At 44.3% G+C, this 23,040-nt stretch overlaps 1 protein-coding gene across 5 annotated transcripts in view; it reads right to left on the bottom strand.

The window, feature by feature from the left end:
• The window catches only part of TMEM131 (transmembrane protein 131), a 160,926-nt gene that overhangs the window by 101,684 nt on the left and 36,202 nt on the right, over positions 1–23,040 (bottom strand). For all 5 annotated transcript variants that reach the window (XM_075916530.1, XM_075916531.1, XM_075916529.1 and 2 more), the window contains exon 3: positions 11,586–11,626. In XM_075916530.1, the coding sequence (XP_075772645.1) occupies positions 11,586–11,626 (41 nt within the window). The remainder of the gene's footprint in view (positions 1–11,585; positions 11,627–23,040) is intronic.

Below are 23,040 nucleotides of genomic sequence, written 5' to 3'. Positions count from 1 at the left end.
CAATCTTTTGGTCAATGTCAAATCAGAAAGCAACAAAAGCTGATGGTGAGGCAGAAATCAAGATAAATGGTTTGAAATAAAATGGAAGACAGTCTCAGCAAATCAATTTTGAAAATATTTTTCATTTGATGCCTACAGAGAGACTCATAAGTCCATATCCAGGCACTCAAATAGGTCACCAAATGGGACATACTATTTTTTTTTTTTAAAGAAAAAAATCTGTTTAGGCAAATAATACTGAAAAACTGACACCTAAAAGTTACATTTTAGATCTCAAGTAGTTGCACACTGTGTTACAGTTGTAATTATACAATTGGGCTTATCACATTCTATTACATATTTACTCTGAAAGACGTTATTTCAGAATACTTTACTACTTCTGTGTAACAAGAAGTGGTGTATCTACTTCCATTCTATTAACGTCTCAAATTATGTGTCAGAGTATAACGTAGGCAAGTATTTTAGGTTTGTACATGGGACCTTTTAAAGTGTTCCTAGTAATGACTGGATACATTATCTAAGAAATTTAAAGAGTCTGAGGCGTAGCGGTGTTAGTCTAACTTTAAAAACAATGAGTAGTCCTGAGGCACCTTAGCTTGTGATACTATATATAGTTTTGTTAGTTACTTAAGGTGCCACAGAACTACGCATTTAAGAATTTAAAACACTCACCACTCCAAATGTGCCCAAGTAACACTACAAATACAGAGTCTCAACACTTTCCACTTTTAAACATTGGCATTCTATCTTCCAAAGCCTCCTTTTGCCTTTTAGTAGGCTAAATACAATCTATTTTAATTTATTTGATGGCTCAGCTCTCCCAATTTATAATTTCAGAAGATATCCCACAATCACAAACAGAGGTGAGGTGTTCATAAAAGCAAAACAAATTCTTTAAATTTTAGAAAACTGAGCATTAAGTTACCATTTTTATAACTAGGTGCAGTTTACTTTCAAAAGTCTTTCAGCAGAGTGCCAGAATTTGTCACTGTACTGTGAGCAACATCTTCCCAACATTTCATTAGTCATATCATTCAATAAGAATTGATCTAGGAAAATAGATGCTCAACATTTATCTTAACTGCAACAGATTATGTTTGCAATTTTCTGCCTACAATATGTGCGATGTTCTACACTTTCACCTAACTACCCCTGAGGTTTCATGCAAAACAAGTTATTTTCCCACTTTAAGTTCACTTTCAATAAAGGTTTGTGTCTTCCTGTTATGAGCAACAGAATTGGCTGTTAAACACTAGTTGGCAGCATCTTTGACGCGCATGAGAACTCACCCCATGTGGGTGACTGCAAAAGCCTAAATCTTTAAAAGTGAAGGGCTCCATTAAGATAACTGTCAATTAATAGGAGGGTTGCATGCTTTGTTGCTTCTGTAGGCTGAGTGCTTTGCACATGCTCGGGGCTCCTTATGTCCCTCCATTCCTCCTTCAAATTCGCTGGGACTCACACTCCTATTCCATTCAGTTTTAGGAATGCCTGCAAACACCCCCTTCCCCCCCACAACAAAAGAGCTCTGGGTGCCCCATTCCCCTCCCTACTCGTTCAAGGGGCTCTGTATACCTCCCATTACTCTCCCCCATGCCATGCACTTTCATTTTCTCCCTTCCTTCCCTCATATGAGGGTCTCTCATTTTCTCCAATGCCAAGGAACAGGTGATGCTTATCTGGAAGGTATCAAAGCGCGGGCATAGCTCAGGGTGCAAGGGATAGGGTAGCTAAGGGCTGTGCCAGGAAGGTCATCCCCCATGGTCACTCCTCCATGGAGGCTCTCCCAGAACGAGGTTTCCCTGCCAGGGTGTCTCTTATTACCTGTGCAAGCAGTCAAAAGTGGCTGGAAGCTGCCAAGCAGCCACAGAACTGGCACTAGGAGGAGACAGGAACGCTACACTATACCCTTCATGGTACCAGCCAGAGTAGTAGCCACTCCACACTGCTTGGCTCTGCACTCGGACTGCCCGGCTCCCATTATGGCACTGCAGTTTAGGGTGGTAACTACCCTCGTACTCGTGGTGGAATTCTGAGCCAAAAATAAAATTTTGCATCACAAAAGTAAAAATACTGCACTTTAAAATTCTGTATATGTTATTTCTTAAAACAGCACAATATAATCAAACTAGTTTCAATGTTGACAAATTATTTAAACTACAGTACAATGGATGGAGAATGGGATTGGAGAGCATTAAGAAAATCCCCAGCCCACCTCTGTCTAATAGCAATGTAGCTAGTATTGACCCTTTACTTTCAGTTATTAGTCAACAAATATATGCATCCATATGCTCAATGCTACAACAGAGGCAACTGAAGAGCAAGTGAGAGCTGGAGACTCAAACTCAATTTATATTGATTACTGACCACCTGCAGAAAAGTCAACAGCAAACAGTTAATGGACTCTTTTTATAAGAAATGTCCTCAGTCCAAAAATTAGACCAGCTCTAATTACTAAAGTATGATAGGGATATAAAAGGCCATAATGGCCTTTACAATAAGGCTCCTTTCCACCACTCTGACCATGTAAGGAAGCCTTGCAATTTTTACACCTATTTTATACTCCTGGGGGAATTCACTAAAAGCAATTCACTAAGCAGGCAGGCTTAGTAATTCTACTCTGCCTCATAGGACAAAGCCTGCCCTACACCTACCTCCTCAGAAACTTCCTTTTGTTTGTTTTAAACCTGCTCTCTCTCAATTTCATTTGGTGACCTCTAATTCATATGTTATGGGAATAAGTAAGTAACTTTTCCTTATTCACTTTCTACATACTTGTCATGATTTTATAGACCTTTATTATATCCCTCTTTAGTCTCCTCTTTACTAAGCTAAAAAGTCCAAGTTTTTTTAATCTCTCTTCATATGGCACCCATTCAAAAACCAAAATAATTTCTGTTGCCCTTTTCTGAACTTTTTCCAATGCCAATATATCTTTTTTGAGATGAGGCGACCACATCTGTATGCAGTATTCAAGATGTAATCGTGCCATGGATTTATATAGAGGCAATATCATCTTATTCTCTACCCCTTTTTAAATGATTCCTAACATTCTATTTGCTTTTTTGATTGCCACTGCACATTGAGTGGATGTTTTCAGAGAACTCTTCACAATGACTCCAAGATCTTTCTTGAGAGGTTATAGAATCACAGAATACAAGAACTGGAAGGGACCTCGAGAAATCATTGAGTCCAGTCCCGTGCACTCATGGCAGGACCAAGCATGGTTTAGATCATCCCTGATAGATGTCTATTCAGTCTGCTCTTAAATATCTCCAAGGATTGAGATTCCACAACTTCCCTAGGCAACTTAATTCGAATGTTTAACCACCCTGACAGTTAGGAAATTTTTCCTAATGTCCAACCTAAACCTCCCTTGCTGCAATTTAAGCCCATTGCTTCTTGTCCTATCATCAGCAGTCAAGGAAAACAATGTTTCCTCCCTTCTCCTTGTAACATCCTTTTAGATCCTTGAAAACTGCTATTACGTCCCTTCTTAGGACTTCTCTCTTCTAAATTAAACAAGTCCAATTCTTTCAGTCTGCCCTCAGAGGTCTTGTTTTCTAGACCTTTAATAGTTTTTGTTGCTCTTCTCTGGACCTTCTCAAATTTCTCCACATAGTTCCTGAAATGTGGTGCCCAGAACTGGACTCAATACTCCAATTGAGACCTAACCAGCGCAGAGTAGAGCAGAAGAAGGACTTCTCGTGTCTTGCTCACAACACACCTGTTAATGCATCCCAGAATCATGTTTGCTTTTTTTGCAACAGTCACACTGTTGATCTATATTTAGCTTGTGGTCCACTATGACCCCTAGATCCCTTTCTGGAGTACTCTTTACTAGACAATCACTTCCCATTCTGTATGTATGAAACTGACTGTTCCGTCTTAAGTGAAGCACTTTGCATTTGTCCCTATTAAACTTTTTCTTATTTACTTCAGGCCATTTCTCAAGTTTGTCCAGATCATTTTGCTGCCAAGATTGGTGATAAGAGGACCTGGGTGAGGCTGGCTTTGTCCCCAACCCAGCTGCATAGTGGAGAGGGACACCATGGTTCCCATAGCTTCCAGAGTGCATCCCAAGGATGACAACCCATCAGTCAAGTTGGGAGTTAAAATGTGATTATTTGACTAATCAAATAGTTGATACAATTTGTGTTGACTGTATGATTAGTCAATAAGGGCCTCTGCAGAGCTGCAGCAGGGGTAGCTCCAGAGGCACCAACTGGAGCAGGGCCTGAGCAGTCCTGGCTCATGCTGGCTCCAGAGCCACCCCTGCTGCAGCTCTGCATTTTAAATGTAGTAGTAAGAGCCCAGTGGCACAGCAATCAGCTCAAGTTCTGGCTGCCACAAACAGGGGTTGCTTGGGGATAACGAACAGCCCCTGTCCATGGGGTGGGGGGAGGAGGGGGAACCCTGCTGGGACCCTTGCAGACAGGGGCTGCTTCATAGCAGCAACTCTCATCTCCCCCCTGCTGCCTCTGATAGATAAGAGGCAGCGGGGGGAGGGGGTGGGGGCCCACCACAGAGAGCACGGAGTAGTGGCAACTGCTTGAGTCCCTGCTCGCCCCATGCTCCCTGAAGCACTTCTGCTTATGAAAAATACAAGAGCCCTAGAGGGCTCTTGTACTTTTCATAAGCAGAAGTGCCTGCAGTGGGAACTGGCACAAGAGGGGACTGAAGCAGTCCCCACTCATGCCATTTCCTGCTGTGCCTCTACCTCTCCTGCCCCCCCACAGTGACGTGCTGTGGGGAACCAGCTTCTGCTCCCCGCTCCTTGCTACACCTCTCTGATAGAGGCAGCAAGGGGGGAGGGGAGAATGACTGGTTGAGTCGCTACTTGACTATCCGATAAACATCTGCTTATCGGATAGCTGACTAGTGGCTTATATCACTAGTTGGGAGAAAGATGGCTTAAAACTTGAATCAGGCTGGCCCTAATGGGGCTGTTGTAAAGGTGAGGGAGTGCCAGAACTCAATGTTCTCCTGACATACACACTCCAGGAAAGTGGGACACACTGACATACAACCCATGAAGCTCTCTCTCCTTTTAATGTAGCTATCAACTCCCTTTCTGCTGGAGGAGATTAAAGGCACTATCTGGCCCTAAGGAGTCTGAATATTAAATAAAGACTCATAATGTCATTGTATTCAGATGTCTAATATGAACACACTAAATTTCTCAAAAAAATAGCATACCAGAATTGTTCTTTTAAATCGATCTAGCTATATAAACACAAAAAAACATTTTGCACCAAGATTAAGGGCTGATTTAAACCCCACAAAATATATACATTTAAAGAGTCTTTAAATCGGTTATACCACCCTTCCTGGAATAGCAAAATAGGCCCATTACATTTAACTGCATACAATAAGCAACAATGAGCAAATCAAGGATATGCTGAAGCTTTAGGAGTATCCTTTAATTTTGTGGTTTTAAAAAGTTCTAAAAAAATCAGACTGTGCTAAATATAATTATACATATTTAGCTGCACTTTCATTAAGATGGTCCTTACGTATACAGTTATTTTTGAAGGTTGTAACCTGAATCACATGAGTTTTTGTTGACAATTGTTCAGACAATATTTTTATGCTAACTTATAGACAATTTTGTACATTAAGGATTCAGTACTTAACCCAACAGTTCACAAATTATCAGTTATTAAAACCATGGTAAGATAAGTGTCAGTCCACAAACTGCTGTTGAAATTGTTGTCCTAGTAAAAATATGTGGTATTATATAGGGATGTGAAAGTGTAACTATGTACACAGTTAACTGATGACCCTCAGCTCATCGGTTAACCTTCATGGCTACATGCAGGCTCCCTGCACGTACCAGAAGCAGACTTAAAAGCTGATTCCCCATATGTACTCCTTCCCCCTCATGCTGCTGCCTCTATATCAGAAGATATAACATTAAACATTAAGCCTTTTAACATCCCTAGTATTGCAAGAACCTAATGGCTTAGTTGTATAAACTACTCAACACTACATGTGTAAACTGTTACTACCACACATGCTCATTTAACAAAAGTAGAGATAATATTACACAGTAAGTGCCAAGATTTTTTTTTTAAACCAGCTTTATTTTTAAAAGTCAAGCATACTATTTAAATAATTTTATATAATTTGACATGCAAGGGAAGAACGTGTTTCAAGATTAAATTCAAAGAGACTTGAAAATTATAATTATGACAGTACATTGTTTCTACCTAATCCCTGACCAGCGAGCAGTTAATGAAGCTCACACAGGTGATTAAAAAAGGAGCCATAAAAACAGATGCCCCAGAACTAGGAGGATGGGGGGTAAAGGCTGCTCTCTGAACCCAGTGCTGAGAGTCTGAGTTAAGAAATCCTGAATGAAGGAATCTTGTCAAATTTTTCTGTAAACAAAACATGAAAGTTCTCTAACAGTGAGTTTGTGCTGTGCTGCATCACGGGTTTACAGATGAAATAAGGGAATTAGAAAAGTGAGAAGTGCTTAGAATAAGAGCAATAGCGTAGCACTAAATAAACAAACTTTTCCTTTTAACACAGTGGTAGATTTTTAATGAGTTTGACTTTTTTCCCCAATTTACAAGGATGGCAGAGAAAATGAAGTAGAGAAATGAGTTTGAACTGTGACTGCCTCGCAAAACCTAAGAGCTTTTTCATTTTCAGTAAATTCACTCAAATTTAGGGACTAGTCCCTATCACTGAATGACCTCAACTCTCATTGTCCCATAACCTCACAATATTCTGCATCTTAGCAATCATGTCAGCCAATATTGTTTTCTTCTGTGAATATTATAAATACAGAAAGTGATGAAATACATGTGAAACTTTTGTTTAGATCAATTAGCATCAAGTTGCTTTCTGCACCATCACATTATTAGACTGGGATAAAGAGATTTATGTTGTACAGTGAGAAAAAAAACCTGGACAATGCTGTGACCCAGTGAGCAGGTGACAGTGCCAGGAATGGCAAAGCCAAGGTCAGCAAGTCCCATGGGACTGGAGCCACTACTTCAGGGTGAGTGAAGGGCCGTCTCTAACTACAATACAGAGCCTCCCACTGTCCTTGGGGTCAGGATCCCTGTAATAAACCTCAGTGCCAACTCTACCCACATATCTACACCAGCCACACCATCACAGGCTGATTCACCTACACATCTACCAATGTAATATATGCCATCATGTGCCAGCAATGCCTCTCTGCCATAAACATTGGCTAAACACATTGGCCAAACTGGACAGTCCCTATGTAAAAGACTAAATGGACAAATCAGATATCAGGAATGGTAACATACAAAAAACGGTAGGAGAACACTTCAATCTCCCACACAGCAGCAAATTTAAAAGTAGCCATCCTGCAACAAAAAAACTTCAAAAACAGACTTCAAAGAGAAGCTGCAGAGCTTCAATTCATTTACAAATTTGACACTATCATTTTAGGATTTAACAAAGACTGTGAATGGCTAGCCAGCTACAAAAGCAGTTTCTCCTCTCTTGGAGTTCACACCTCCACATCAGCTGCGAGAAGTGGGCCACATCCTCCCTGACTGAATTGACCTCGTTATCTCTGGCCTTCCTCTTGATTGGTACTCCTTTCTTTTCATGTGCCTGTATATTTATACCTGCCTCTGGAATTTCCACCAAATCCATCTGACAAAGTGGGTTTTTGCTCCAATAAATCTGTTAGTCTATAAGGTGCCACAGGACTTCTCGTAGTTTACACTAATCTTTGACATTCTGATGACAGTTTTAAGTCATGACCCACAGAATGAGAAACCTTGGTCTAAGAGACCCTTGGTAAAGAACTACAAATTAAAAAGGGATAAACTGATATTTTAACAGCTACAACTTTACAGTACAAATGTAAATATTTGCTTTTAAATTGAAATACAGCATTCAAGTCTGTGCCCTAAAGGTATGCAGGAGCATGAAACATTCAGATATACTTCTTGGTTTCTGGCTTAATTTCTAAAAAAAATGTTCATTATTATAGTTCTCAATATACCGTCTAAGACGTGTAAGAGGACGCATGAAGCAAAAATTCTGGCTGTCAGGGCATGATTATTTTTGCATGCTGTTGGTTTTTCCTGTAATGTCATCTTTGCCCCGAGCATATTTAAATTGACAAAGGAAGACCAATTTAGTGATCAGAATTTACTTTCTAGCTAGTTTTATCCAAAAGTAATTTTCAAAGGAAAAGTTAAAAACAGGACACAAGATACAGGTACACCACCATTTGAAATTTTCAAACCTGATGCTTGAAGTTAGACACCTCTGTGGTCAGAGTGCTAATATTTTCCACTTAAATCAAACAGGAGCTTTCCAACTAGCCCTTCAAACTCAGGCCATTCATGTGCCTAATTATAAATTAAGATGTGATTTAAATATTCAAGTTAGAAGTAATAGGACAACATGTGTGATTTTTTTTAAAAAGAGACCAACATACATGTTTCTAGTGGGAGTCAAAACAAAAAGTCACAGGTGAGAGAATGCACCTATCACTGCATATACTTTTAAGGCAAGTATCTCTTAGACGGCATCAGTACGACACATTCTAAACTGCAGCTGTTCTTTATGCTTTCCAATACCTCAGTACTAATGATGACAGCGTGGAAATTGTATTAAAAATAGTGCTTTGAAGTAAGCCAAAGGCCTTGCTAGGAACATGAACGCTGGAATTTGAATTTTCATTCTTAAGAACAATTTACACCTTGCGATTTTCATAAGATCTGAACCGATTGGAAAGTTTGTGGAGCACTGTGTGAAAAGGAATCAGGTTGGCTCTCTCAGCAGAGAACACTAGTTAATGAATACTCAAGAGGCCTAAAATTGAGACAGGGAGTTTTAAGGTCAAGACTGAAATGTATTGGTAGTCCTGCTGCAAGAACCTGTACATCACCAGTCCTCAACTGTGCAATCCATCCTGTACTTCCAATGCCTCTTAACTCATTCTCAGGTTGTTTAAAAGGCATTAAAAAGTGCATGCACACAAACTCATGTACCATTCTTCTCTTGCCACTATACCTCACAATTTTTAATAAAAACTTAGTCAGCACATAGGCAGTCAGCATTATGAGAATTCATGTGTTAAAAACTTGCTTGTAGAAGACTACTGCTGATTCTTTATGTGGTAAAGATTTTCAGATCCTTGCTATTAGTAATCATCTAATTTGGTGATTTTAAGGCCCTGTCAAAAAACTAAGATCAATTTAAGGAAGAACAAATTCCCAAAAGAATGAGAAAGTAGAATTAAAGGATTAATTTGACTGTGTATGCCTGTGATAGCTATACATGATGGGCAACCTAAAATGAAACTTTTTCTTAACTCAGATTATTAATCTGTTTACAGGATAAAAACAGATCACTAAAAATGTACTCTTTTGCAGTTCACAGATTTTTATAAAGCAGTAAGAACTGGCAAAAATTTAAGTGATTCATAGAGATGTGGTTCCCAACAGCCAAACTCAAAACGAGTCATCTGCTTGAGGAACAAAACAATGCAGATCTCATGGAGTCTAGTTATAAAAATCTTGTCATCAAAAAACTGAAAGGTAAATAACTTTTTCAAAATATTTTCACAAAGAGAAACAAAGTTTAACCCATTCAATTAAAGCCGACTGCGTACTGATTAGCATAATCAGAATACACAATAATTTTTAACAGTAGAAAAAGATTATGAGCATATATGTAGTTTACACAGAGAACCAAGATGGGGACTGAGACAGGGGAACCAGACAGTAAGTCTGAAAAATCAGGATAGGATGTGGGGCATCTACATAACACAAATCCCCAAATATTCAGAGTGATCCTATAAAATCAGGGCATCTGGTCACCCTTGATTATGATAACACAAGTGGACAACCCACCAGTGGAATAAAAATAAGAACAGGGAGAAGCAACCCATATTAACAAATTCACATTAAATAGTTAGCAATTGTCAGCATGAGAGTCAATGTACTGACTCACCATGCATGAAGTCATGAGTATGGTCATCTGGCTTGTCCCTTAAAAGGACTAAACAGCCAGAAATTGACTTGCTGTGGATGCTTCAGACCAAGTCAGCCTTGTGACACTGATCCATACCTCACCTTCAAGGTGACCCAGAAGAGAAGGGAGACTATTTAGGTCCATGCTAGTACAGGAAAGGCATATTGTCTGCTTTTCAGCTACTGATGGTGCATCCTTCTGACTGACAGATAAACCCAAACGTTTAAAGGACAATTTGATAAAGCTGTGCCCAGGGGACTAAGCAATACGTTCAGCATCTGAGAAAGTACAATATTCACTGAGCAGTGGGATATTGGTTTAAGGCAGGTAGTGCATTACTTAGATGACATGTTATTTGTGGCCACTACGGAACCTTGCTATCAGTGTAGTATAGAGATCAGTGGTTCTATAAACATTTCTGAGGTATAAGAAAGCTTTAATGATTTTGTGCAATTTCAGGAGCAGGAGGGCCTGTCATGGGTAGAGCCCATTACACAGGAACAGGGGGTTACTGCAGCTCGTGGTGGTATTAACCTGACAACTGGCTTCACCAATCATCTCCACTTGCTTACTGGTCCTTATATTTGTCAGAAGCCAGAGTCTTGTTGTAGAATTTTAGTTTGGTGGTTTCTAGCAGGGTAGTCTTGAAGCACCTGCTTTTGTTAGTGATGGGACTAAATGTATCCTATTACAGTGAACTTCTGATAATCCGGCACCTTTAGGACCCAGGGGGTGCTGGATTATCAAATATGCTGGACTATCGGAAGGGGGGGGTCTATGAGCGGTCTGGGGTGGAGTGGGGGGGGAATGCGTCCCTCGGTGCTGCGGGACCAACCTGGCAGCACCCCAGCTGCTCTGCCCTAGACTTCCCCAAGTCAGCCACTGCTGAAACTGACCAGCGCTGACTCCGGGAAGCCCCAGGGCAGAGCAGCTGGGGTGCTCTGCCCCTGGCTTCCCCAAGTCAGCCGCTGGTCAGTTTCAGCAGCAGCTGAATTGGGGAAACCGGGGGCAGAGCAGCTCCAATTGTCCGGCTGCCCGGAGCACTTCTGGGTTCCAGATGGTGCTGGACCATCAGGAGTGCCGGACCACTGGATGCCGGACCACTGGAGTTTTACTGTAATATGCTTAGGGATCTTGCATAGATCCTAGAGCTCATGTGTCTTTGTGGACAGGAGATGGCCTTGTTTAGGGAGAAGGGGTTGAGAGCTTTTAAGATCTGCAAACTAGCACTGGGGTTCTGGAGAGATTCTTCTGGAAGGGCTTTGGAACTGAGAAATGTGTTCGAAGGGTGATTAGTGATATTAATGTTGAGGATGAGTCAATGTGGCCAGTGTGAATCTATTATTCTACAGCACTGTGGATCTGCTCTGTGGAGTGTGAGAGGGCATACGTAGCAATAAGGCTAAGGACAGATAGATCTTTTTGGTTCACGTGAGGGAGTCCTCTCACAATATACTGTTTTGTTCAAGTTTTTATGACAGACTTAAGTTAACTTTCTTCTAACAGTGACTTGCACAAAAAATTTTTTTTTGGTCATCAAGAATCACAAACTCCACAGGGAGAATTCATTAGAAGCACGCATCTTACTCTCGAACACACTTTACCTTTTCTGTTGATATGAGCTGAGGCCAATAGTTGTGTCAGTCTGTAACAGGAATAAAAAAATAGTTAGGATTTCAAAGCTTGATATAAAAAATGTTTTCCATATTTAAAAAATGCAATGCTAATAATTAATAAGAACAATTTTTTTAAAAGACAAAGTTCTGAGTCTCTGCCAACTGTTTACCTACAAATCAAGCAATTAACTCACTATTTAATGAAGTGGGTTTTATCTACAGACGCTCACGATCCTATGTATTTATTAGTCTCAGGTGCCACTGGACTACTCATTTGTTTAACCAAAACACCCTGAAATTCCAGTCAGGAATCAAGCAACCAGTGATGATTCCTGAAATCTTATCAGGAACATGAAACACTAGATGATATGTAGTTCAGAAAGACTGAAAAGAGAGGAGAGAAATTCTAAAAAAAGGGCAACATTGTAAGGGACAGAAGGAGAGGAAAATATGGCTATGCTACCTGTTACCAAGAGCTAACCTGGGGATAAGAAATTCTAACACAAAGGTCATTGTTTAAATCAAATGAAAGCCCAACATAAGCTGTAGAAATGGAAAGAAAATACACATAGCAAACAGCATTAAACTTTAAAGTTTAAAAAGCCATCTGTCATATACAGCAGACAACCCCAAAACAAAACTTGTTTGGAGTCCTTTTAAGGGTACAGTCTCAGAAAAGCAAAAGTCTCATTATTGAGACTGTACATTTTTGCTTTATCAATCTCAGTATTTGATGAATGTCACCATTAAACCAGGATGTCAAGAATATGCAATAAAGAGTACTTTTTCTCATGGATCCATAGTTTCAAGAATTTAGGTATTTTTAAAATCCTTTGTTATATAGGACAGCGATTGGTACAAAAATGGGAAGCTAATAGTATGCAAGTCAATGATTTATTTGAAAATTCTATTGCTACACCTGGTACCAGCTGTCAAACTGTTAAAAAAAAAAACCCCACACCACTACCACATACCTGGAAGTATTAAAAAGGCAATAATCTGCCTCCTAAAATTAAATAAGATTGTGCTTTTCAACAACTAGGAATCACTATATTTTATTTTACTATACAGACAGTCCCCGGGTTACATACAAGATAGGAACTGTAGGTTTGTTTTTAAGTTGAATCTGTAAGTAAGTCGGAACTGGTACATATTGTAGGGGAAACTCTAGCCAAACATTTCTCCAGAGCTCAGTTTTATTCTCCCACACCTCACTTCCCTTAGTCCTTTATTCTCAAGCTGAGGTGTCTGCTGAGAAAAGCCGCTCTGCGTCTCCCTGGTCTGCTCGGGGGGAGGCGCTAGCTTCGCATCTCCCTGGTCTGTTGGTGGGAAGCAGCTAGTGCGGGGTTGCCTCACCCGTTTGTAAGTAGGGATCCGATGCAAGTCGGATCCATGTAACCCGGGAACTGCCTGTACTGCATACTTTGGGATGGTTGACAAATTGAACTACTGCTTACTTTCCTTACCTTTGTACTATACAGCTATCATCTATACTTGCATGATTTATTCTCTCAAAACTAAATCAAACCAAACCTCATGTTATGATGGCTGAAAGGCTCTATGAATTGGTGCATAGCTTACTTAGGCTTAGCTAGAAAATTTTATTGTTGCTGAAAGCCCTGATAGAATCTATGTTCCCCCCTCCCCCTCAGTCACAGATAGAAATCAAAGTACAGGCAGCCCCCGGGTTACGTACAAGATAGGGACTGTAGGTTTGTTCTTAAATTGAATTTGTACGTAAGTCGGGTACCCCAGGTGTCCCCGATTCAGCCACTGCTGAAACTGACCAGCGGCTGACTACAGGAAGCCCGAGGCAGAGCTGCTTTGCCCTTGGCTTCCTGGAATCAGCCGCTGATCAGTTTCAGCAGCAGCCTCCCCCCTCCCCCCCCCCAGTTCGTAACTAGGGGTCCGACTTAAGTCGGATTGACGTAATCCAGGGACTGCCTGTACTAACAGAAAACACAATCAGATAAAAGCCTTGGCATCAGGTAAGCAAGGTAAAACATTCCTTCTTAGCCACATCCCACTCTTCCAAGGCTTTTATCTGATGAGTGATATCAGCTAGAACCCTCCCTTGGTCAGCGACTAGGAGGTGTAGAAGAACTCACAGGTCCTTTTCTTCCTCTACTCCTGAGGAAGCACATAAAGCTACCGTCTTCTGTGACTTGCAGTACACTATTACACTAGATATTCAACCCATCTATAAAGTCTTCCATTGATCCCTGCCTGGAAGGAAGAAAAATTGTCAACAGCTCAGAAAGCACTTTTGCTTGTCCTAGAGATCTGGGCAACAGAATAGTACTAGTACAAGTTAGGGATGTTAAATATCGGTTAACTGAATAGTTGAGTAACCTCATGAATTTTTATCTGTTATTCTATTTTAGCGACTATTCTATAGTCCTCGGGGCGGGGGCGGCAGCCACTGTAACAGAGGCAACAACGCGGGGTGCCAGGCAGAAGCTGGCCAACAAGGGAGCCAGTTCCCCTTGTGGACCGGCTGCCAGCTGCCCAATGCTGCTGCCTCTGAAAAAGAGGCAGTAGCACAAGGTGGCAGCAGCCCCTGTCTAAGGTTGGAGGGAGGGGGGCGCGGTCTGAGCTCCTGAACCCAGTGCGAACCAGAACTGAGCTGGCTCTTAATACACTGTAAATGCAGAGCAGCAGCAGGGGTAGATCCCAGACCTAGCGTGGGCCAGAACTGAGCTGGGCTTCTTAAAAATGTACTGACAAGGGTGGGGGGTGGGAAATGCATGTATTCTATAGCACTAACTTATATGCTTTTGCTTATTGGTTAATTGACTACACGATTACATCCCTAGTTCAAGTACTGTATAAATTCAAATCCATTAAACAGCATCATCAATATTATAATACCTTCAACTCAACTATGTCTGAGTGTTGTTAGCATGACAGACTATCAATAGATGAACTGAAAGAGAGCTTCTTAGTAGGGCTGCTTTCAAACACTTAGTTCCAAGAGTATTTTTTAATACAATTTTGTAGGGATGGCATGGTCTTATCTTCAGCAGGTGGTATCACCAGTTCAGAGCCTATGCCCCTTAGGTCGTCAGGCATCACAGCAGAGCTTGTATCCAGTGGTCACTATGTTTTCTGGGTATCGTGTTTTGGTGCTGTTAGTGCTGAGGTGACCGAATGTGCTGGAGATCGCCTTTAGCTCATCAAGAGCTCAGTTTGAAGGCTTCCTACTCTTTCTAGAGACTCTGCTGGAGTGAATCAGCTGACTTTTTATGCAATTCTCCCTCTCTGGAGATTGAAGGTTCCAGGCATAATTTTTGTCCTGAGGGCTCGGAACCAGGGATCATACACTGGTCTGAAGTCAGTGTGACGGGGCGGACAAGGCTCAGAGGCTCCCTGCTGCAGGCCTCAGGATCCTGCCAAACCCATTTCAGGAAAGGAGCAGTGGAGCTAAGTCCCCCAAGTGACCTAGAGACACTGAAGCAGTAGTCAGTTTCAGCTCTAGATCCCGTATGTGCTTCTCCCAGGCAGCAGATGCAGAAAAGGTCTGTCTGCCATGGGAATTGCCTCTCTGCAAGAGAAGCACCTTTTGAAGCTAGGGAAACCAAGCATGTCCCTTTGTGGGTAATCCCACAACAAATGCAGGAATTTTTCATTAATGTTGTGCTATGACGACACTTTTGTATTTTCTGTCCAATTGTGTAAGCAAGGGGTTTTAAAGTGAGGTAAAACTTGGGATACATGAGAAAAAGCAGACTCATGAAAGGGATGAGGTACTCTGGGAAGGTGGAAAGCCAAGACACTGTTCTAATGGTACTGCAAAAAGGAATGGCAACTCTAAAAACTATAAACTAAACGCTATGAATTTTAAGGAGAGAAAGTAAACAAACTGCACAGCTACTTGCTCTGTTACAGGCCAACGGATGTTGAGAAGGAACTAAAGGTGACTTGCCTGTGCAGTGTGAGATAACTGCAAGGCAGAACATGAGAGGGAGGGTACATGTGTAGGCAGAATGGACACTGCAACATAAATTCTTCAATTAGAGGTGCAGGCACACACATACACCTACAGCAGAGCACCCATAGGGACACTACTTAGGAAAAGAATCTTAACTTTCAGTCCCTTGTTTGGATCTTTAGGTGGTGATCCTTTAAACTGCCTCTAAATTGAACAATACAGTGGCTTGGTAAAAACTTGACTAAAACCTCTGAACAATGCCACTAGAGGATTCCTGGGTAGGCCTCCGTCCAGCGGCAAGACTGCTGAGAAAGATTTGCCCAATACCACATCCTTGCCAGCCAGCTTCATTGTCACAAGTATTCAGAGCAAATTTTACGATGTCTTTATTCTTCAGCTAGGGTTATAAAAGTACAGGCAGTCCCCGGATTACGTACAAGATAGGGACTGTAGGTTTGTTCTTAAGTTGAATCTGTATGTAAGTCGGAACTGGCGTCAGCCGCTGCTGAAACTGATCAGTTTCAACCGCGGCTGAATCTGGATGCCAGTTCTGACTTACATACAGATTCAACTTAAGAAACCCAGGGGTCCCCAAATCAGCTGCTGCTGAAACTGATCAGCGGCTGATTCCAGGAAGCCTGGGGCAGAGCAACTCTGCCTCGGGCTTCCTGTAGTCAGCCGCTGGTCAGTTTCAGCAGCGGCTAACTTGGGGACGCCTGGGGCAGAGCAGCTGGGGTGCTGCTGGGTTGCTCCAGTAGCGCGGCTCCTCAGCGCTACTGGAGCAACCCACCAGCACCCCAGCTGCTCTGCCCCAGGCGTCCTGATTCAGCCGCTGCTGAAACTGACCAGCAGCGGCTGAATCAGGATGCCTGGGGCAGAGCAGCTGGGGTGCTGCCGGGTTGGTCCGGAGCAGTGCTGTGGGACCAACCCGGCAGCCCCCAGCTGCTCTACCCCAGGGGTAGGCAAGAAAAGCCTGGTCTGCGGGGGGGGGGGGGGGGCACTAGCTGCACCCCCCCCCCCAGCAGACCAGGGGGACAGGAGCAAAGCCTTGGAGCACGCCCGCAGCGGGACAGCCCAAGCGCGCCCGGGCTGTCCCGCTGCGGGCGTGCTCCAAGGCTTTGCTCCCCGTCTCCCTGCAGACCAGGGAGACGAGGTGCGGCGCTGCGGGGACCTACCCGGCAGCATCCCAGCTGCTCTGTTCCAGGCGTCCAGATTCAGCCGCTGTTGAAACTGATCAGCGGCTGATTCCAGGAAGCCTGGGGCAGAGAAACTCTGCCTCAGGCTTCCTGTAGTCAGATGCTGGTCAGTTTCAGCAGCGGCTGAATCTGGACGCCAGTTCCGACTTACCTACAAATTCAACTTAAGAACAAACCTACAGTCTCTATCTTGTACGTAATCCGGGGATTGCCTGTACATACAAAATAGATCCCTCTTTCCTGAGAGAGATTATTCAAAGACAGCATATCTAAGCATAAAAAAGGTAAAGGAAAAATATGTGAAATCTCACTTACAGACCAGGAAAAGTTACAGTGGTACAGTTAACACTGTCCAGGACAAAGATTGCACCTAGACAAGATTACAAATAATGAGATGCATGAAAGCTTCTATAATTTACAGAGTAACTGAATGCCATTTAGCAAGCTTGATAGTGTCATTTACGGACACAGGTCTCTTCTTTCACTTAGAAATAAAAGGCTCCTTTTAGTCAATCTTCTGTGGCAGGAGTTTCATTGTTACTTCCACTAGGGATGTTAAATAGCGGGTAACAGAATAGTTAAGTAACTGCATGAATTCTTAGTGGTTAGTTGACTATTCTATAGTCACCAGGGGTGGGAACCGCAGCCAGTGTGATCCGGTCCTACTCCCAGGAAGCCCCCTGCCACCCCACGCTGTATCAGAGGCAGCAGCGTGAGGTGGCAGGTGGGAGTTGGTCCATGAGAGGGAGACTGTTTAAAACCCAGCTCCCCGTGCAGACTGGCTGCCTGCTGAATCAGAGGCAGCAGCACAGGGTGGCAGTAGCCCCTATACGGTGCGGAGGGGGGAGAGAGGGAGAGCTCCCTGCCGACAGAGCCTGCTGGGCAGAGGGGAGAGCTGCTTTGTGGCAGCTTCCGCCACCCTCTCTATCTCCCCAGGAGCCTCTGTCCATGGGGAGCTCAGACCCCCGCCCCCATGGCCAGGAGGCTGCTGTCTTCCTCTGTATCAGAGGCAGCAGGCATCCGGTCCACAAGGGGAACTGGTTTTTAAACTGAAGCAGCCTCCCTTGCCTCCTCCCTCTCTGCCTCCTGCCCGCCCCACTTCTGTATCTGTTTAGAAAAGAGGAGACTGAGGGGGGATATGATAGAGGTCTATAAAATCATGAATGGTGTGGAGAGGGCCGATAAAGAAAAGTTATTTATTAGTTCCCATAATAGAAGAACTAGAGGACACCAAATGAAATTAATGGGTAGCAGGTTTAAAACTAATAAAAGAAAGTTCTTCACACAGCGTGTAGTCAACCTGTGGAACTCCTTGCCAGAGGAGGCTGTGAAGGCTAGGACTATAATCGAGTTTAAAGAGAAGCTGGATAAATTCATGGAGGTTAGGTCCATAAAAGGCTATTAGCCAGGGGATAAAATGGTGTCCTTGGCCTCTGTTTGTCAGAGGCTGGAGAGGGATGGCAGGAGACAAATCGCTTGATCATTGTCGTCGTTCCACCCTCTCTGGGGCACCTGGTGCTGGCCACTGTCGGTAGACAGGATACTGGGCTAGATGGACCTTTGGTCTGACCCAGTACGGCCGTTCTTATGTTCTATGTTCTTATGATAGAGCAGTGGTCTCCAACCTTTTTACACCCAAGATCATTTTTTAAATCTCAGAACAGGCGAAGATCTACCGCCCCGCCCCTTTCTTAAAGCCCCGCCCTCTCTATTCTCCTCCTGTCCATCACTTGCTATCCCCAGCCCTTACTAACACACTCTGATAAACAGTTTATTTTTAAATTATGCGATACATAAAATTAAAATCACGTGTTTATAGTTATGAAATAAATGGTCTGTTTTTTATTCATGCTATTTACATCTAAAATGAAGCATTTATAGTTATACATTTTGTGGGGACAGAGTTCTGTGGGTGGGGGCAGGGGAGAGGGAACAAGGTGCTGGGAGGGCAGAGGACAGGGTTCTGCGGCTGGGGACAGAGTTCGGGGAGTGGGGACAGAGTTCGGGGAGTGGGGACGGGAGAGTCCTCTGCATCTCCCTCCTCCCAGGATTCTCCCTCCCCCCCAGGAAACCAGCACGTGCCTGCCCCGGGGCCGACCCCCCCTGCCCGCGCAGGGAAACCCAGCAAGTGCTTGTCCTGGCGCCAACCCCTCCCCCCCCCGGCTCAGGGAAGCCCTGCACACACGCCTGCCCCCCCCACCCGCGCAGGGAAGCCCCGCACGCGCTTGTCCTGGCGCCAACCCCCTGAGCACACTGGGAAGCCCCGCACGCACACTTGCCCCGGGGCCAACCCCCCCACGTGCACCGGGAAACCCCTTGCATGCCTCCCGCGCGGCTGACTCACCCCTCCTGTACAGGGCAGGGAGCCAATGCTCCCTCCCGCAGTACACCCAGCAGAGCAGCTAGCACACTTCTGGAATTGCCGGAAGTGGCGCTAAGCTGCCGGACTTCTGTCCATCCCTGGGAAGCCGACACCACCTCCATTTTCACTTGAGGTAAGTAGTGGGGCTTCTCGGGGGTGAGAGGGAAATGGGGGCAGGGCAGACAGGACGCCTCACGAGCAACTGGTCGAGGCCTCGCAATCGACCAGTAGATCGCGATCGACCTGTTGGTGACCACGGTGATAGAGGCAGCAGTGCAGGCAGCACCACAGAGCTGGTGCTGGTAGAGGCAACAAAGGGTGTGTGTGTGTGTGTGTGTGTGTGTGCGTGCAGAAATTCCTCACTTAGCATGTGCCCACTTAACACATTTTCGCAATAGCACAATTTTTTTTTTTAGGGAACATTTTTCAAACAACATGACCCTGTCTCCGCAATAACACAATTTCCCCTAGGGCCGGCCAGTCGCCAGCAGCTGCGCGAGGCTTCCCCTGCCTCCCGGCAAAGCAGCAGAAGTTCGCTACTCGGCACGCAGTTCCCCGGTGACCCCCTCTGGCCAGATGCCTTGCGTCCAGCTAGAGGGGGTCACCAGGGAACTGCGCAGCGAGCGGCAAACCTCCGCCACTTTGTAAGGAGGCAGAGGAAGCCCCGCGCAGGTGCTGGTGACTGGCCAGCTGGGGAAACCCAGCCACTGGCTGCAAGCCCCCTCCCCTGTCCTTCCCTTCCCTTCTCCCGAGTCAAACACCTCCCCTTCCTGCTATAACTCAGTCTTCTTTCTCCCCCAACCTTATGTCCTGGTCCCAGCTGCTAACAAGTGCAGGCTGGAGCTGCGAGCACACGTGCGCTTGAAACGCAACCCCCACCTTTTCCATTATTTTCAATGGGAAAATTGACCCCGTATAACACATTTTCACTTAGCACAATCGTTTTCTGAAACGTATCTACCATGTTAAATGAGGAATTACTGTATAACCCTGAATTCTTAAAGAAACTTTTCTACTTAATATATGGGCTCTCACTTTTGCAGTGCTGAATTAAGGATAAAGCATTTAATTCTGTAAGTACCTCTCTCCCTCAAGATTACAAATTCCACAGTATCTAGTTTATGGAGTTTTTCTTCTCTAGAAATGAAAGGCCCTTGTGATCAGGGCTGGAAGGAGCAGCAACTGGAGGAAAGAAAAAGTACTAGCATGTAGTGGCCTTCTTATTACACAGATATCATCAAAAAAATCCAACAGTTTGGATTAATTTAAAATAAAGGACGTAGAATCCAAAGTAGATGAGAAAAAGACACTGATCTTGGCTGGATCAAAACCGAAACCAACAGGGTGACTGTGGCCATAGTGCCCAGTAAGTTGTCAAATTTATTCCAATGCTAAATTATTGTCATATTAGAGTACGTCTAGACTACATGCCTCTGGCGACAGAGGCATGTAGATTAGGCTACCGGACATAGTAAAATGAAGCGTCGATTTAAATAAATCGCCGCTTCATTTAAATTTACATGGCTGCCGCGCTGAGCCGACAAACAGCTGATCAGCTGTTTGTCGGCTCAGCGCGATAGTCTGGACGCTCCCCTGCCGACATCAAAGGTATTTGTCAACCACACAGGTATGCGATGAGGCATACCTGGGTGGTCGACAAATACCTTTGATGTCGGCAAGGGAGCGTTCAGACTATTGCGCTGAGCCGACAAACAGCTGATCAGCTGTTTGTCGGCTCAGCGCGGCAGCCATGTAAATTTAAATGAAGCGGCGATTATTTTTATTTCATTTTACTATGTCCGGTAGCCTAATCTACATGCCTGTCGCCAGAGGCATGTAGTCTAGACGTACCCATATTAGTGTGAAGTTAAGTGAAAACAGCACCTAAATTAATTTATTGCTCTTCAAGAGTAGCCACAGCAGGCACTTTACTATGGAGGTGATTAATGCAGAATAGGTTGGACCTCAGTGGTCCCTTGGGACCTGAGTGGTCCCGGATTAGGGAATTTGCTGGACAGGGAAGGTCCCCTGCCACAAGCCTGCTACCCCTCCCGCCACCAGCTCCTTTGGCCCCACTTCCAGCTGGATGACAGCTGCTCCAGGCCCACTGCCATAGGTGCTGCTCCAGTCCCACTGCTGGCCTCACTGCCAGCCACATTGCGACCTCAATTGGGCTACTGAACTGCTGCAGCCCCGGCTCCACTACTGCAGGCAGACTTCCCTGCTAAGCTGTCACGGCCAGGCCTTGCTGCTAGCCAGGCTGCTGCAGCTCTGTCCCCACTGCCGGGCTAGCACACAGCCCCTCTCGAACTACCACAGCACAACCCCACTGCCAGGTAAGGTTGTCAGGTGTCTGGTTTCTGCCTGAACAGTCCGGTATTTGTGGCCCCTGTCCGGTAAAAACAAACAGAAAATACTGGACTTTATTTTGCTCAACAAGTTTGGTCCCCCGGTTTTTTTTTTTTTGCTCAACCAATTCTCCCCTCCTCTCCCCACGCCCACCATGTTCGAGATTTTTTGTGAAAGTATCTGGCAACCCTATTGCCAGGCCAGCAAGACACGGGCTGTCCTGGTCACAGCTGGGTTGCCAGGCTGCCTTTGCCCTGCCACTGGGCTGCTGAGGCCCTCACCCCACTACCACCAGCCTCGATGTGCACTGGGTTCTCAGAAGCTGGCCCTCCTGCCTTGGGGCTCTCTCATTCAGCAATCTGTGGTCCTGCCGGACCAGGGATACTGCTGGACAAGAGAGTCCAAGCGTAGAGAGCTGCAACCTGTACAAGAATCTAAAGACAACCCTTCCAAAAACAGGAGATGGGATGAAATGGGTGGGAGGAAGGTGAACTGCAGTATTTAAAATATAAAAACATTCTCTATTACCAGAGGTGAAGAGGGAATTCTGGGGGAACATACATAAGCAGCTCAAGATTTTCAGGAGATTTAACAGTAGTTTTAGGGCCTATGATATCTGGACTATGAAGCTTCACATTGCAAGGAATGTTTTTACACATGGAGTCTGTACTTATGAGTGTACCCTAGACAACAAGGCAGTGCCTGGACTCTGCTCTGATCCAACTGTTTTGGATACATGAGGGATCCAAAGGTTATGTCCAATTAATCTGGTGACTCTCCTCAAGGTGGACTCAGCCAATATTGTAACAACTTGGTCAAAACTAAGCCTCATAAGAGGCTGAAATCACAAAATTTGCTGGAATATCCCATCTCCACTGGTTGATAAGCTAGTAGAAAAAGAATGGAGAAAACTCTTAAACTACTATCACTTCCCAGTTGCTTAGATTTCTTTTAACATACTTCGAGTTTTCTTCAAATACCTAAAATGGTTAATTCCTATGTAAGAACTTCTATACACTATTTTTAAAACTAAATTTCAAAAGTCATTCCCAGTCATGACATACTAGGGATCTTTCACATTCATTGCTATTTGTTATTAAGGCATATTTTCCGGTAGTACAAAAGCTGCTTGTTATGCTACAGCTGAGCTCTTACAAGGCAACTACCTTGTAAGAGGAGGAATCTTAGAGCTCAGTAATGTGTAGCAGTTTGTGGTCAGAAACCAACCCAGAAGATTATGCCTGGGGCAGCGGCAGTGGCAGCACCTGAAACCTTCCCCCCATCTGCTACAGGATTACAGTTCTGAAAGAGAAACAGCCCAGCAGCCGCTTTTCTAAATAACGTGAGGGACGTCAGGAAAATCAGGGAAGCCTGCCTAGGGCTCTCTGCTGCATCCGCGGGCCAGATCTAGTGGCTTGGTGGGCTGGATCCAGCATGTAGGCCGTATTTTTCTCAGGCCTGCTACACAGTTATTTTTATTATTACTTTCTATTTCATCTGGCCCTTCAGTGCCTTCAACTGGTATATGCAAGTCAAGACTCAGGCCTGATCTATGAGCTGTCATCCAAAGCTGTGAAACTTCAGCTACTTGAATAATGTACTTAA

The sequence above is a fragment of the Pelodiscus sinensis genome, chromosome 1, assembly GCF_049634645.1.
Source record: "Pelodiscus sinensis isolate JC-2024 chromosome 1, ASM4963464v1, whole genome shotgun sequence".
Taxonomy (NCBI): Eukaryota; Metazoa; Chordata; order Testudines; family Trionychidae; genus Pelodiscus; species Pelodiscus sinensis.
Note: the sequence above shows the minus strand (reverse complement) of the source record. Positions and strands in the feature narration are given on the sequence as shown.